At 58.6% G+C, this 15015-nt stretch overlaps 1 protein-coding gene across 2 annotated transcripts; it reads left to right on the top strand.

Moving 5' to 3' along the window:
* Positions 1-135: 135 nt before the first annotated feature.
* CHMP6 (charged multivesicular body protein 6) lies at positions 136-4234 on the top strand. Of its 2 annotated transcripts, none has more exons than XM_027667550.1 (8): positions 136-239; positions 568-677; positions 1121-1208; positions 1939-2025; positions 2131-2196; positions 2320-2400; positions 2534-2588; positions 3909-4234. In XM_027667550.1, exons 1-8 carry the CDS (start codon positions 177-179, stop codon positions 3959-3961), a joined length of 603 nt encoding a protein of 200 aa, XP_027523351.1. In that variant the 5' UTR covers positions 136-176; the 3' UTR covers positions 3962-4234. The 2 variants fall into 2 exon arrangements, with proteins under 2 accessions (XP_027523351.1, XP_027523349.1); XM_027667548.1 differs by having other exon boundaries at positions 145-239; positions 2534-2644; positions 2740-4234.
* The last annotated feature ends 10781 nt before the right edge of the window (positions 4235-15015 follow it).

Consider the following 15015-nt stretch of genomic DNA (forward strand, 5'->3'; position numbering starts at 1 on the left):
TATCCCATATCCCCGTTCCCTGTATCCCATATCCCATTCCCGGTATCCCCGTTCCCGCCCGTTCCCACAGCGCCCCCCAGCGCCGCCGTTCCGCCGCCGCTGCGCGTTGTGCGGGGCCGGGCCCCTCGCGGCCGCCGTCGGGGGCGGGGCCGGGCCGGGCCGGGGCTGGAGCGGCCATGGGGAACCTGTTCGGGCGGAAACGGCGGAGCCGCGTCACGGAGCAGGACCGGGCCGTGCTGGTGAGAGAGGGGGCAACGGGGCGGGACCGGGCCGTGCTGGTGACAGAGGGGATAACCGGGGACGGGGCGGGACCGGGCCGTGCTGGTGCTGTCCCGGTCCCGGTCCCCTCCCCGTGGCGTTTGCCGGGTCTCCGCGGCCGTGGAGGAGGCGAGGCCGGGGCTGAGCCACCCCCGGTGCTGGTGCCGCCGGGGAGAGCCCGGGTGGGAGGGCGGCGGGGCCGGCGCTGGTTCGGGGGCTGCTGGAACCGCCAGGGCTCGAGCTGTGACCCGTGTCCGTCCCTCTGTCCGTCCCTCTGTCCATCCCCTTGTCCGCCCCTCTCCTCTGCAGCAACTGAAGCAGCAGCGGGACAAGCTGCGGCAGTACCAGAAGAGGCTGAGCCTGGGCCTGGAGCGGGAGCGGGCGCTGGCCCGGCAGCTGCTCAAGGATGGCAAGAAAGAGTGAGGGGGGAAGGGTCACCGGGGGGGCGAGGGCCGGGGGAGCGTCAGTGCCCAGTACAGGGTGTCCCTGGGAAGGAAACCTCGCTGGAGTCAGAATCATGGAATGGTTTGGGTTGGAAGGGGCCTTAAAGCTCATCCAGTCCCACCCCACCCACCTCCCACTAGCCCAGGTTGCTCCAAGCCCCGTCCAACCTGGCCTTGGACGCTTCCAGGGATGGGGCAGCCACAGCTTCTCTGGGCAACCTGTGCCAGGGCCTCCCACCCTCCCAGCCAAGAATTTCTCCCTGGCACACAGTTTGCTCATCCTTGCTCTTCACAGGAGTAGCCCAGTTACACTGCACGTGGCTTAAGTTGCACAGAACAAACATGGTTTTTTGTTGGGGTTCTTTTGGCCTTTATTTGGTTTCAGCTGTGCTGAGTTTTCCTCCCTCCCTATCCCCCAGGAAAGCCATGCTGCTGCTGAAGAAGAAACGATACCAGGAGCAACTCCTGGATAAAACAGAGAACCAGATCAGCAACCTGGAGCGGATGGTGAGAGAGGGATGGTCACTGGGGGGGCCTTGGTCTGTGCTCCTGGGTGGGCACTCCCCTGGATCCTGTGGAATTCCATTTCAACTGCCAGTCCTGACAGGGCTTTAGCCCTCTGTCCAAGGACAGGTGTCTCCAGAATTGTACATGTGCCATGACTGTTCCTTACAGAGGCAGAGGGGTGAGCGTGTGTTTGGACTCTGTGGGGCAGGTTACGTGTTAAATACTGTTTTGTAAATTACTAAAACGTTACTCACAGTGTGAGTGGCTTCACTGGAGACTTCCTTGGGCTTGTCTCAGAACTATAATTTCAGAACTGGATATGTTTGGGTTTGGGGAGGCCTCAGCTGAGACTGGCAGCTGGAAAATGTGGTGAAATCAGTTCAAGGGCTGCTGGACGTGCTCGTGGAGCTGCTTGTGCTGAGCTTTTTGTGTGGATATTTCTCACTGCTGGTGTACAGAGGATTCTTTGCAGCTTCTCTGGGGTCCCAGCAGCCTGTGTCTGGCTGATGGGGACCACAGAATCATGGAATCACCTTGGCTGGAAAAGCCCCCTGAGACCATCGAGCCCAACTGTCCCCCAGCACTGCCAAGGCCACCACTGTCCCCAAGTGCCACATCCACACGGCTGTTAAATTCCCCCAGGAATGGGGACTCCCCCCTGCCCTGAGCAGCCTGTGCCAGTGCCTGGCCAAAGTGTGGCAGGGTCTTCCCTTTCTCCTTTCCATTCCAGGTCCAGGACATTGAATTCACCCAGATTGAAATGAAGGTCATTGAGGGCCTGAAAATAGGCAACGAGTGTCTGAACAAAATGCACCAGGTACGTGTGGCTGGGGCAGCTCAGCACCTTTGCCCAAAAGGGGCTTGGCTGGAGCTGCCTCCCTGCAGGCCTCACCCACACCTGGACTTTGGCTCTTCCCTTCAGGTGATGTCCATAGAAGAAGTAGAAAGAATAATAGGAGAAACCCAGGATGCTGTGGAGTACCAGAGGGTATGTATGGCTGTTGGGAGCAGGCTCTGCCTGCTCTGCAGAATTCCTTGGATGTGCACTGTGTTCCCAACCCTATTTAAGAGCCATCAGAGTGAGAATGAACTCTTTCCCTCTCTCCCACAGCAAATAGATGAGCTCCTGGCTGGCAGCCTGACCGAGGAGGATGAAGATGCCATTCTAGAAGAGTTAAATACTATCACTCAGGTAGGATTGACATTCTTGTGATTAAAATCCACACTTTCAGGAAGTTGGTTGTAATAGGAGATAAAGTGAGATACAGGAGGTGCTGTGACCACTGCCAGATGTGTGTCACATGTTGTCTTTCACGTCCTTGCAGGAACAGTTGGAGCTTCCAGAAGTTCCTTCGGAGCCGCTCCCAGAGAAGATCCCAGGTACGCTCTCTCTGCAGCTTTGGCTTCCACGCAGTAGTCTGGGACCCTCTCCCAGTGTGAGTGTTGTCCCAGGAAACGGGAAGGAGTCCCAGCTCCCTGGTGTGAGCCCTGTTCAGTGGGCTGTGCCAGCTGCCCCCTCATCGTGTGGCAGGTCCAGCTGAGCCCTCACCCGAGAGCACCCGAGGCTCCGCTCTCTGTTCCGTCAGCATCTGGTCATTCCCTCCAGGAGTTTCCTCCTTTCTCTGTACCTGCCCTGAGGCAACCACCTGCCTTGAGACACCTTGTTGCATTGTGAAGCTCCATGAGGAATTCCTCCCCTGCTTGTCCCAGGCAAGACTCAGACTGGTCCCCTGCACGTCGTCACAAGGCAGGGACAGTTATTTTGTGGATATTGGATTCTCCCTGCACAACACGGGATCTCACAGAGGCTTCTGAGGGCTTGTAGCTCTTCTCACCTTGTGTCACGGGGGTTGGAACCAGCTGGGTGAGGATCTCTGGAGTCCCTCAGCTCCAGGACTGTTGGAGCACGAGCTGCACACAACTGATGGTACAGGAGCGTCTGCTCCTGAATGGTGCAAAACCTCAGCAGATGATGGGTTTTGTGGGAATTCAGCTGGGAAGTGGGAGAGAGCCCGTGAAGGAGGTGACCAGATGGGCACTGGTGGCCCTGCCTGGCGAGGAAGGAGCTCACACAGATGTCTGCCCATGCTGAGATGCTGAAAACTCAAACTGGTGAAGACTTTTCTGCTGGGGCAGCAGAACCCCGAGCCATCACTCACAGAAGCTGGACCTCCCTGCTTGTGCAAACAGGAGCTGGAAGAAGCCATTTCCTCCGTGTGGAATCTGCCCAGGAGCAGTCTGGGATGTGGGGAATGGGGCTGGTTTCTTTGGTGCTTGTTTACTCGTAAACAGGGCTCAGGTGTCATCGCTGTGTGGTGGCAGCAGCAGGAGCCAAGCAAAACACAGCCTGGCCCTGTGGCTGCAGCTGTCTGAGCCTCGTGGTGCCAGATCTGAGGGATCAGGGGAAGAGCTGGACTTACCCCTGCACTCTAAAAAAGGCTCCTGCCCTGGATCTGTGTCGTTGGGCTGGTGGCTCACTGGGTTGGGTGTGTTCTGAAACTGTTTGAATTTGTCAGGTGCTGTGAGAAAGGGCCATACTGAGAACGTGGGATTATTTATAACCAACTTCTCTTATTTCAGGTGCTGTGCAAGCGTTTGCTGTTCTGCAGGATGGATTCTGAGCCCTGGATCCTCCTCAGGAGATGGCTGCAGGGTATTTACAGTCTCTGTTTCTGTAACAAGTTTCTTTTCCCTCCACAGAAGCGTCACCCGTCAAGAACAGGCCAAAGCCAGAGCTGGTGGCAGCGTCTTAACTCCCAGAGCTGGGGATTCCCCCACGAAACTTTCACCGAGGACAGTTTGCCCTCCCAGGGTGTGCTGGGAACAGGCAATGCCTTGGCAGCATCCCAGCTGTGCTGGGTGGATTGTGGAGCGGGTTTCCCTGCGCAGGGCGGGGACCCGGCTGATTATCGCTCTTGTATCAAGATTATTTTCTAGTGCTTTCTTTTTTTGTAACTTAAATTCTAAACTCACTCAGCTGCGCTGTCTCGGGATTAAACAGCAACTCTAAAACCTCCAAAGCCAAATTTTTCTCTGTAGGTTTGATTTTGGTGGCCAATCTGCCTTTGCTCTGACTGAAATCCCAGGAAATCCCACCCTCGGAGCGATGGTGTTTGTGCTGGGCTTGGCTGGGCGAGCACAAGCCCTCCAGACCACCCTGTTGTCTCTGTCCCTCTCTGTCCCTTCACTTTTCCTCTCCTGATTCTGTCTGTGGATGGGCTGCTGTGTCCCTTGGCCTGCTGTAGGTTGGGCTGAGCTCCTGCAGACAGCGACACGTCGTGCTACGGGCTGGAAATGGTTCTGTCTTGTGTAAAAGCAGCTTGAGGGTGTTTAATTTGGGCCAAGTTCAGCCTGTTTGCTTGGCTCTGCACTTGCTGGTAGCGGTTCTGGTCGGGGAAAGGCCTGATCTCATGTGAGGTGAAGAGCTGGCCTTGGTCACGGTTCAGATCCTGCTCTGGGAGCCCCGCGGTGCTGAGTGAGACTGGGCTGGCAGAAATCTCTTGAAATGCCAGCAAGGAACCTTCTACCTGTGTTGAGAGCCAGGATTCCTCCCTCGTTGGCTCTGCTCCATCGTCGGGAGTTCACCTTTGTGACATTGGGATGGACTGGGATGGACTCTGCTCCCACCGTCGGCTCCTGGGGGACGATTCCTCACGGGCTCGGAGACGGGAAGGTCAGACTGGGATGAATGGGAGGCTTGTGCTGTACCAGGCACGAGGCCTGAAGCTTCATAGATCAACACAACAAAGACTCAGCTCCAGGAGTAGCTCGAGGGAGCCCCGTCCCCTCCAGCCGACCCTGCGGAGGACACTCGGAGCCCGGTGTGGAGTGGGGTGACACCAGGTCACACGGATGATGAAGGGTCTGGAACACTGCCTGGCCAGGTGGTGGGCAGATTTAGCTGCTCTTGGAAGCAAGCTCACCTGCCAGCTTGCAGATGCTCTTCAGGACACTGCAGATCTTTATTTATTACGTTCTTGAAACCACAACCCTTAATCTGCATTTCTGTGACAGCAGAAGAAGGACCAGAGGGTCCTTAGAGACTTTTGGAGATTGTCACTGGGTTGTGGGATCTGGTGCTAGACAACAAGTGATCCCAGAGACTCTACTGCTCCCCTGTGGTGCTGGGCCAGCAGCAGCTCTGGGCTGAGTTGTGTTCTCTGTGTCCTTTCCGTTATGTTCCAAAGAGTGGCCAGTGCATCCTCGTCCTCCTCATGTCCTCAATGCAGTGAGTACCTTGGAGCCACCCTGTTTCCAATCCCACTGCTCTCTCCTGATTAATGTTCCCACAGTGCAGCAAAGGCAAACCCCCGCTGTCTGTGGAGCTGGGGAGGTTTGGGTGACCCCAGAGCCTGTGCTGTCACCCAGCCAGTGCTGGAACAGCCAGACCCTGCTCCCAGCCCTCCCGGGGAGAGGCTGTGTCCTGCTCTGCTCCCGGTGATTTATTTTCTCTGCTCAGTCCTGGCTGTGCTGCAACGCAGCCTGTTCCCACCAGAGAGAGCCTTGGATTCACCAGCGCGGTGCTGGTGGAGCATTTCTGGGCAGCATTTTCCCTTCAAGGCTCCTGCAGCCCATTGCCAGCCTGGCATCGAGTTGTTTAACACGACCCTAATGAATTTGGATTCGTAGGAATGAGAGCTGAGCTCTCCCAGGAAGGTCTCAAGGGGATCTGACCTGGAAACCCCTGTTCCGTGGGATTGGCATTGCCACAGGTGAGGGGGGAGAGGGACGAGGAGGGAGGAGGACTGCAGTGCCTCTGCTCCAGTTTGCTTTCTCATGAACGTCCTGGCAGCAGGAGAGATGTGAGCCAACCATCCCCAGGGGAGCTGCAGAGAGGCCGGGCCAGGTCCCAGTGGCTGCTCCTGGGTGGAAGCGGGTGCAGAGAGGGAGCAGGGCTGGTGCTGAAGGGGTTAATGCAGCTCCTTCCATTCCTTAATACAGTGAAGAGGCCATTTACTGATCTAACAGGAAAGTTTGGAGCAGATTGGCTGCAGCTTCCTCTGCTAATCCCTGCCCCAAACAGCTTGTGCTGGGTCTCCTTGGGAGGAAGAGCCGGGAGTGGGCTGTGACCTCTGTGCTGTGCTGTGACAATAAACTGGTTCTAATGGTTTCACCAACTCTTGTTCCAGCCTCATGTTTTCACAGTGAATGTTTTGGATGAGCAGGAGTTGCTTTCCTCCGCCTTCACCTCCTCACTCCCTGCTCCTGGGAGAGATGTGGGCAGGAATTTCAGAGCAGGCTCCGTGTGTAACAAGAACAATCCTGTTTGCCTGGATGGCCCAGGGAGGCTCGGGTGGCACCAGCAGCTCTGTGACAGTCCTGGTACAGCCCTGAGCCAGGTACAGGTGAGCTGGAGGGATTTTTGAGAACCTCTGCCTTATCTAGGTGTGATTTTGGGGTTGTCCTGTGCAGAGCCAGGATTCACACTTAATGATCCTTGTGGGTCCCTTCCAGTTGCGAATATTCCATGATTCTATTGTTGCTGCAAAGGTGGAGCAGCCCCTGCCCCTGTCACAGCACTGTGCCTGCCTGTCCCTCATCACCTGTGGGGCAGGGTTTGGGCAGATCCCCTCGGGGATCTCTGGAGAAACAGCTTCAGGGGAAGGGGGCTCTGCTGGGAGGCAGGAGTGAGGGGCTGGATTCCGTGCTGGGGAGGATGTTTGGAAGGGCTGCCCTCCCACCTTGGGTTTGTAGTGACACCAAGCTGGATTTTTTTGCAAGAATTACTCTGGAGCTGGTGACAAACTGAGCCATGACCAGCCCGTGCCCTGGGCCTCCAGGGCTGTGTGGCTCCATCCTGATGGACTGCACTGTCCTGCCCTGGGCTGGGCTCCCATCTCCCCTCCTTCCACTGCTTCCAGACCCCCACAGCCAGCACCAGACCCCCGTGCTTGTCCCTGTTCAGAACAGGCACAGGGACTGGGGACACCGTTGGCAGAGCAAGGCCACAGGACAGCACAGCTCAGCCCTGGGGGTGCAGGATGAGACCCCCCAAGGCTGTGCCTGAGCCACAGGTGTGCTTGGACACCAGCTGGTCCCTCCTTGCTCTGGATTTTCGTGTCCCCTGCTGATGGAATCACCAGGATGCCTCCAGCCCCCTCCTGCCTGCACCAGCCAGACCCTCAGCCCCCAGCCTGTCCTGCTGGGGGAGGTGCTGAGGATTCCATGTCCCTGGGAAAGCAGCTGCGCCGTGTTTGCCGTGTTTAATCACCGCTGCCTGTACCCGCTCGGCTGTGGCAGGGAGCACGGAGCTCGTCCAGCTGTGTTTGAGTTGGCCAGATGTTGAGTTAGAGGAGTGTGGAGGCAGCACTGCTCGTTGTTAATTAAACCCTGGAGGATATGAACAAACCTCACGCTGCTTCCTCAGCCATCCCCCACAGTGCCTGGAGCCCTCCCTGGAGCCCCCAGCCCTGGCACGGCCCTGCTCCTTCTCCAGAGGCACCACTGGACAAACCCCCCAACCCACCTGCCCATACAGGCACAGCCCCTGTGGCAGTGACAGGGAATTTTGGTCCCGTGGCATTCCCAGGAGTGGGTGGTTTGTCACCTCCCGAGCAGATGCAGGATCTCTGTGTATTCCCAACGCGCCGCTCGGTGCCGGATCCAGCTCCGTGGCCTTTAACGTGACTTGTGTGGCAATGTGGGATCACGGCCCCGTGCAGGAGCTGGGGGAAGGGGGATGTTGTGCTGGGATTGTCACTGCCCATTCCCTACTCCCCTCCACAGGGACAGGCCCTGTCCAAGGGGGACATTGCCAGCGGCTGCCCCATCCCACGGGATCTGCCTGGCCAGGACCGCTGCCCACGCAGACCCTTCCTCCAACGTCCAGTGCCCCTGGAGCGGGGGAAGAGGCTGAAGGAATTACAGCCAGTGTTATGCAAGCGGCAGCACCTTTAAATAGACTCTGATTCCCTGTTGTCCAGGAGGCAGCGGAGCCACTGGGCACCAGCACTGCTCCCAGGGGCTCTGTTGGCCCCTTCCCAGCCTCCCACCCCTCCCTGTGCCTGGAGCTGGCAGGAGTTGGTTTGGGGCAAAGGCCATCCCAGGAGCTGCCCCCCCTCCTCAGCAGCCCCTTCCCTGGGGTTTGAGGGAATTGTGTAACGGGAGGCGCTGGCAGAGCCCTGGCAGTTTCTATGCCAACACAGCTGGATGGCAGCGCTGCCTGGGGAGGGGGGTCTGCCAGCACCCCCCCAAAACGGCTGAACACCCACCCCCAAAACGGCTGCACAGCCCCAAAACAGCTGCACACTCTAACACAGCTGAACACCCTGACAAGGCTGCACCCCCCGACACCGTGTCATTCCCTGCTGCCTCGGATGTTTCCTGAAACATGCCTGGAAAAACAAAGCAGTGAACTGAGAACCCTGGAGGTGACGGATCGTGGGCCTTTCCTCTGGGTCCCATTGCTTTTTTGGCTCAGAGCTGTGGTTGGGTACCACACACGGGGGTCACACTCCCCCAGGGGCTGTCAGTGCCCCCTCCCAGCAGCCCTCAGCTCCCACCCTCCTTGGCAATCCCTGTCTCAGGACCAGGCACAGTTTAGAGGGGATCTTTCATCCTCCTCCTTCTCCTCTTCATCATTCACACTCTGAGCTTGCCCTATTCCCTGATCCCAGAGATCAGGGTGCTGCCCACACTTGGGGGGACCACTGGGGTGTTTTGTTCTGCGCCCAAAGCTCACAGTGCCCATCCCCCCCGACTGCCCCACAGGGAACCGGCCTCTGGCTCCTTCCCTTTCCCCCTTCCATAGTTTCAGTGCCCTGGTGTCACGCTGAGTCACCAGCACAGCGATGGAAGAGGCTTTGGCAGGGAACAAACCCAAGTTTTGATAGTTCAACTGTGGGAAAGAAAAAAATCAGCGCAATTTCCTAATTAGAGCCGCGCCGGGAACAAAGCGGGTTTGTCGGAGCGCGGCGCGGCCGCGGCCGGGAATGTGACCTTTGCTGGCTCGCGGTGCCAGACGGGAGCTGCCGGTGTACGGCGGTGCTTGGCAGTGGCTGAAATGCCTCAGCAGTGCCTGCTCTGACGTAGGAGCCAGAATTCCACCTCCCGGGGAAAGCCAGACCCACGGCAGACGGGTGGAAGGAGCACTGGGAGATGGCAGTTGTCCCCGTGTCCCCCACTTTTGCTGTCCCAAACGGCACTGGCTGCCCTGCCCCGCAGTGGAATGTGGCTCCTCAAGTCGTGGGTGAAGCCGTGGCCACGCTGGGTGTCCCTGAGGACCAGCACTGCAGTGTGATGGGTGTCCCCAGCCCATGGCTGCCACCCAGCCAGTGTGGCAGAGCAATGCCAGGCTGCTGGGGCTGGAAGGAGCCACAGCTCAACGCTCCATGATTAATTAGTGAGGGGAGGAAACAAGTGGAGACCAGTCCCAGGGCTGTGCCTGTGCCTCTGAATCAGGAGGAGCCACACTCCTGTGTGAGCCTGTCCCTGCAGAAAGGCTGGAGATGCCATGCAGGGAGCTGGGGGGCCTTGGGGCTGGAAGAGGAGCAGTGGGAATTCAACATCGTGTCCTTCAGCCCCAAGACCCAGCGTTTTGCTACAGCCTGGGACCTGGGCTGGGCTGCCACAACCATCAGATATGGCCACAGGACAAAGAAACATGTCTGAGGGAGCTCTGGGGCTGCAACCAGCCCAGTGCCAGCAGGAGGGACAGGGAGAAGTGACATTGGCAGGTGGTGGCAGTGGGACCTGATTCTGCCCCTCCTGTCACCCCCCTGTGAGTCCAGCTGGTCCTTCCCAGGCAGGAGCTGGGCAGGGGGATGCAGCCCCCAAAGGTGCCCCCAGCCCCTGGGCAGCACCCTGGCAGCTCTGCCCCGGACACTTCCCTGAGCTCAGCAACGTGAGGCAAAATCCCATCATGCCAATTATGCAAATCACATAAACTATTCCTGTTATTCAGAAGGATCCCCAGAGAGCTCCTTAGCGCTGTAATTCAGCATTACTCACTCGTGAAACAGGCGCTGGGGCAGGTGAGGAGGGAGAGGGGCTCCAGGATGTGTCCCAGCCCGGGAGCGAGGGGGAACTGCCGACCCCAGTGTGTTTTGGGGCTCTCCCAGAACACACAGCCCTGCTCCCCCAAACACACAGCCCTGCTCCCCCAGAACACACAACCCTGCTCCCCCAGCTCCCAGCGTGGCATGGCAGAGGTTGGGTTTGCTGTGGAGCTGAGATTTCTCCCTTCCAAGCCTCCCCAGTCCCCAAGGATGGCAGCATGGATCTGTCCAGCTGTCCCACAGCCGGTGCCAGCCCTGCTGCCCCTTCCCCTCCTGCAGCAGCCGTGGCCTCCTGCCATCCCCCTCGGTGCCTCCATCTTCCCAGTCCCCACCACAGCTCTCGCATCCGCAGCGCTTTGTTCTCCCACTCACTCCCTGTTTCCTCCGTCATTCCGGCTCCTCCCTGTGCCTGCTCCTGCTTTCCCCAGGAGCCTCCCGGGAGAGCCGAGGCTCCTCCAGGCCGCTGCAGACGTGCCTGGCCCGTGGAGCTGGGCAGGGCACGGGGGTCTGCAGGGGTCACAGGGAAGGTGAGGAGGTGGGAACCAGGGGCTGCCAGGGCCAAGCTCCAGGAACGCTGCTTGGACCCACCTGGCAGCAAAAAGACACCTTCCAACAAACCTCTGCCTTCTGCATCCCATTCCATAGGAATGGGAGTGGGAGTAGATGCAATCCTGGGGTCCTGGGGTCCCTCCCTGGGGTCAGTGCTGATTTTATTGCCATTGGTGATGCCAGGGATAGACCCAGGCCCGGGCTCTGTGTGGTGGGCGGGGGGTCAGTGCTGGTAGAGCCACGTTCCAATGCCCAGCTCGGCTCATCCCGGTGTGTTCCCTCACCACGGGCAGGGCCATGTGCTCCAAGTCAGAGCATGATGCAGGTGCCACCTCAGGGAGCAGAACAGTTCCCAGTCCACAAATACCTGGAAACAGCAGCTTGCCCTGCTGGGAATCTTGCTCAGGGCCCTGCTGGGGAAGATGGAGAGCCAGGAGCTCGGCCATGCCTCGGTTTCCCCCTCAGTGAAATCATCCCATTCCACTTGAGTCCTGTGTGACAGAGCACGAGGCGGGAGCTGGGAATCCCTGGATCCAGCACTGTGGCTCCCATCCTGCAGAATAAGTGCCTGAATTGTTCATCCTCGGCTAATCCCCAATAAATGGCTTTGCTCAGTTTGCTGGTGGTGCTCGGAGGGATTTAACCACTGAGAGCTGCTGACACATGTGGGGCATCTCCAAGAGGGAGACACGTTCTGAGTCCTGACCCTACGAAGGTGTAAACTCATGTGTGCCTCGAGCAGCACAGGAGCAACACACTTGATGCTGCACTCACACTCAGGGATGTGGTGCCCATGGTGATGGAAGGACCAGCTCCCACCAGCACCAACAGTGACAGAATCATGGAATGGTTTGGGTTGGGAGAGACCAGGTTGCTCCAAGCCTTGTCCAATGTGTCCTTGGACACTTCCAGGGATGGGGCAGCCACAGCTTCTCTGGGCAACCTGTGCCAGGGCCTCACCACCCTCACAGGGAGGAATTTCTTCCTAATATTTAATCTAAACCTACTCACTATCAGTTTGGAGCCGTTGAAGGGGACCCTCGAGGCACCACAGATGCTCCTGCTGGAATCCTGGTGAGCAACTGCAAAGGGGAGACTGGAGCTGAGTTGGGGTGGGTGCTCCAGGACCCAGGTGCTGGTGTGGGGTTTGCTGTCCCAGCTCCTTAATGAGGTGCTCAAAAAGAAGTGGGGGCACAACCTGGTATTGAGGAGGGGCCCCCCCTACCCGGAGAGAGCCCCCCCCAGGCTGAGCCAGATGGGATGGTTTGGCTCAAACCCACCAGGCTGATTCCCCAGTGTCCCCCAGATGTCAGGAAAATCACGTTTAGATTATTTTACAAATAAAAACTTCCTGACCCAGTCCGGGGAGGGTTCACAGTGATGTCAGGGCTCCGATGGAGAAGCCATCTGCCCCAGCCCCACAGGGCAGACAGTTCCTGGGAATCTCATTAACACCGTGACACTCAGGTGCACACCTGCCCCGTGCCAGGCTGTGTCGGGCACCAAGGGGTGGGTGGGCTCAGCTTCCCCTTCAGCATGAACCAAAAAGGAGGAAAAGAGAGAGAAGGGCACTGGGGGGTGCAAGGGAGCCCCTGTCCCTCCCTGTGGGGCCATGTGGACAAACAGGTGAAATGAAGATGGAGGCGGCTTCTTCAGCCTGTTCCAGTTCCCTGCCCGGTCTCTCCTGTTCTGACAGAGTCCATCTTCTTTGGCAGCACCAGGAGCACACAGCAACCCCCCTGAGCAGCTGGTGTTGGACCTTTCTTAGGAAACTCCGAGCATGTTCTTGGAGGGACTGTGGCAAAAACCAACTCTGGTACCTCTCCGAGCTGGTTGGTGACACATCACACTCAAATGCACAAGGGATTATAACCCGCATTTATTTTTCCTCTCTCCGTGTCACCGGAGGCTTCCCGAGGCGCTGAGGATGTGGCAGCTCCCAGTGACCCCGTGTTCCCCTCCCTGGGCAGCTATGCTGCCCTGCAGCTCCTCCCTCCTGGTCCCTCCCCGCAGCCACCACACCCACCGTGGGCATTTGGGGGAGCAGGGAGAGCGTGTCCCCTGTGCTGGGGACACGGAGGGGCTGAGGCTGAAACTGTTCCTTGGTGCAGCTGCTGCCCTTGGCCACCACTGCCCTTGGCCACCACTGCCCTTGGCCACCATGCCCTTGCCCATCACTGCCCCAGCCATCGCTGCCCCAAGCCCTCCCTGGCCCGGCCATCGCTGCCCCATCCCTGCGCTCTGTCCCTGGCCCGGCCCGGCCGGGAGCGCTGGCGTGACGCCACGCTGGTAATTAAGAAGGAACCTAATGAAACTTCGAAAATAGCACAATTTCCTCCCCACACCTGCAGCCGAGCGGGGTGGATTACATAAGTTATTGTTGCCACAGCAACTTCACTCCACCCGGGGCTGGAGGTGGCCGGTGCCGCGTGTGCCGATGCGCCGTCACCCCGGGGAGGGATTGCTCCCGGGATGGGGAGGTATCGCTCCCGGGATGGGGAGGGATCGCTCCCGGGATGGGGACGGTGCCAGCCCCGGGGCTGCCGCCAGTTCGTCCCACTGCTGTTGGCAGTCTGGCGTGGTGGTTTCCCACGTTGCACCCACGGGGTTTTGCCCCCGCGGCGGACGGTCCCACCTTCCGAAAGGGCACGTGGAGAAGGCCGGGAGGAGCCGCAGGGATTTGGGTAACCCTCGAGGGACTCTGGCACCATGGTTACCCTGGGCATGCTCCAGCTGCCGCCGAGCCCCGGGGAGTGAATCACCCTGACAAAGAGGCAGCAACCAGGAAAAAAAAATAAAAGGCAATCAAAGCAAATGTTACGGCACGAGGCAACGGCAGGTTTTTCCTGCTGAGAATTCCCAGGGTGCTCTGGGAGGCTGCGGGGTGGTAGAGCTGCCTTGGGGCCCGGCACAGCCCCCTGGTCTTGGCAGCACGGGCAGCCCCGGGGGCCAGTGCCAGTCAAGAGGTGGTGACACAGGGAAAGCCGGGGACAAGGATAATTTGCTCAGTGTGGCTCTGAGTGTGGGGATCCGAACCCCCTGGCTGCTTCCAGCTGCGGAGCCACTCTGGAAGCAGTGGGGTACGAGGGAGAAAGGTTTTCAGCACTCAGATCTCCTGGGGATAAGGAGAAGCAGAGGATGGGAAGAAAGTGGAGCGGCTGTCTGTGAACAGGCCTAGATGCGAGAGATTCTCTGAGGGTCGTCCCAAAAGGCCTCTTTTATTATCAGAAATTACAAATCCTTTTATCTTCCTCACCAGAGGAACAGCTTGTTTGAATTGCTGGGCTGTCACACTGGAATTAGATGCAAGAACCCCCCACATCCATGACGTAGCGAAGGACTTACATAACATAACTAAAAATAAGGTGATGGAGAAACAGGGAGAGGCTCTCTCCTCCCGGACTCTGGATCCAGAATCCTTGGCCGACACTGGGAATCCAGTGGGGTGCTGGTGGCTGAGGCAGTGGCATCCCAATAGAGCCAACCACAGTCCAGCTGCTCAGGGTGGAGCAGGTGGGAGGGACAGGGGCACCACTAGGTCCTGGCAGCGATGCAGGCAGCCAGGTATCCCCCTGGGAATGTGTCCCTGGACAGTCCCGTTCCCAATCCCCCAGTCCCATGGCTGCTCCCACTCCTCAGCCCCAGGGGGAAAGGGTTAACCAGGCACTCCAGAAACATGAGAAAAACCCTTCTCAGGGATTGTAAATTCCTTCCTGTGCTTTGGAGTGTGGAACCTCTGAGAGGGAAGAAGCCAGAATGGGACCCAAATGTGACCCAGAGTGAGCAGCTGCTGTCGGTGCCCCCCCTGTTCCTCAGCAGGGCTGGGAGGGGGAGCGGGAAGGGGAATTGCAACGGGAGGTTTGGGGCAAAGGTATCGACCTTGTTCTCGGAATTGATGGAGACAATGGAAAATAACATGCTCAGCTGCTTGACTGTTTCACCACTTTTCACAGCAGACAGGAGGGGGAGGAGGGAGAAGAAGGCTTGGCCCAAGGGCTAGGGCAAGGCAGCCAGGGGTAGTTTGTGCCCAGTGCCCCCAGATGTGCCCCCTCTGAACGGCCACAGGCCCATGGGGGACAGCCCGACCATGAGGCTCCGTTTCCCCATGGATCACCCTGCGGACAGCGACGGTCCCGGTGGGAAGGGCTCTCAGGCAGGGGAACAGGGATTGGGGCGCTGGCTCCAGGCCATGGTCCAACTCCTTGTGTCCCTCGGGATCTGGGCAAAAGTTGCTGCTGCTGGTCTGAGGGATGGGAAAGACA

This window comes from Corapipo altera, unplaced genomic scaffold, assembly GCF_003945725.1.
Source record: "Corapipo altera isolate COAL_440 unplaced genomic scaffold, ASM394572v1 305, whole genome shotgun sequence".
NCBI classification, from domain to species: domain Eukaryota; kingdom Metazoa; phylum Chordata; class Aves; order Passeriformes; family Pipridae; genus Corapipo; species Corapipo altera.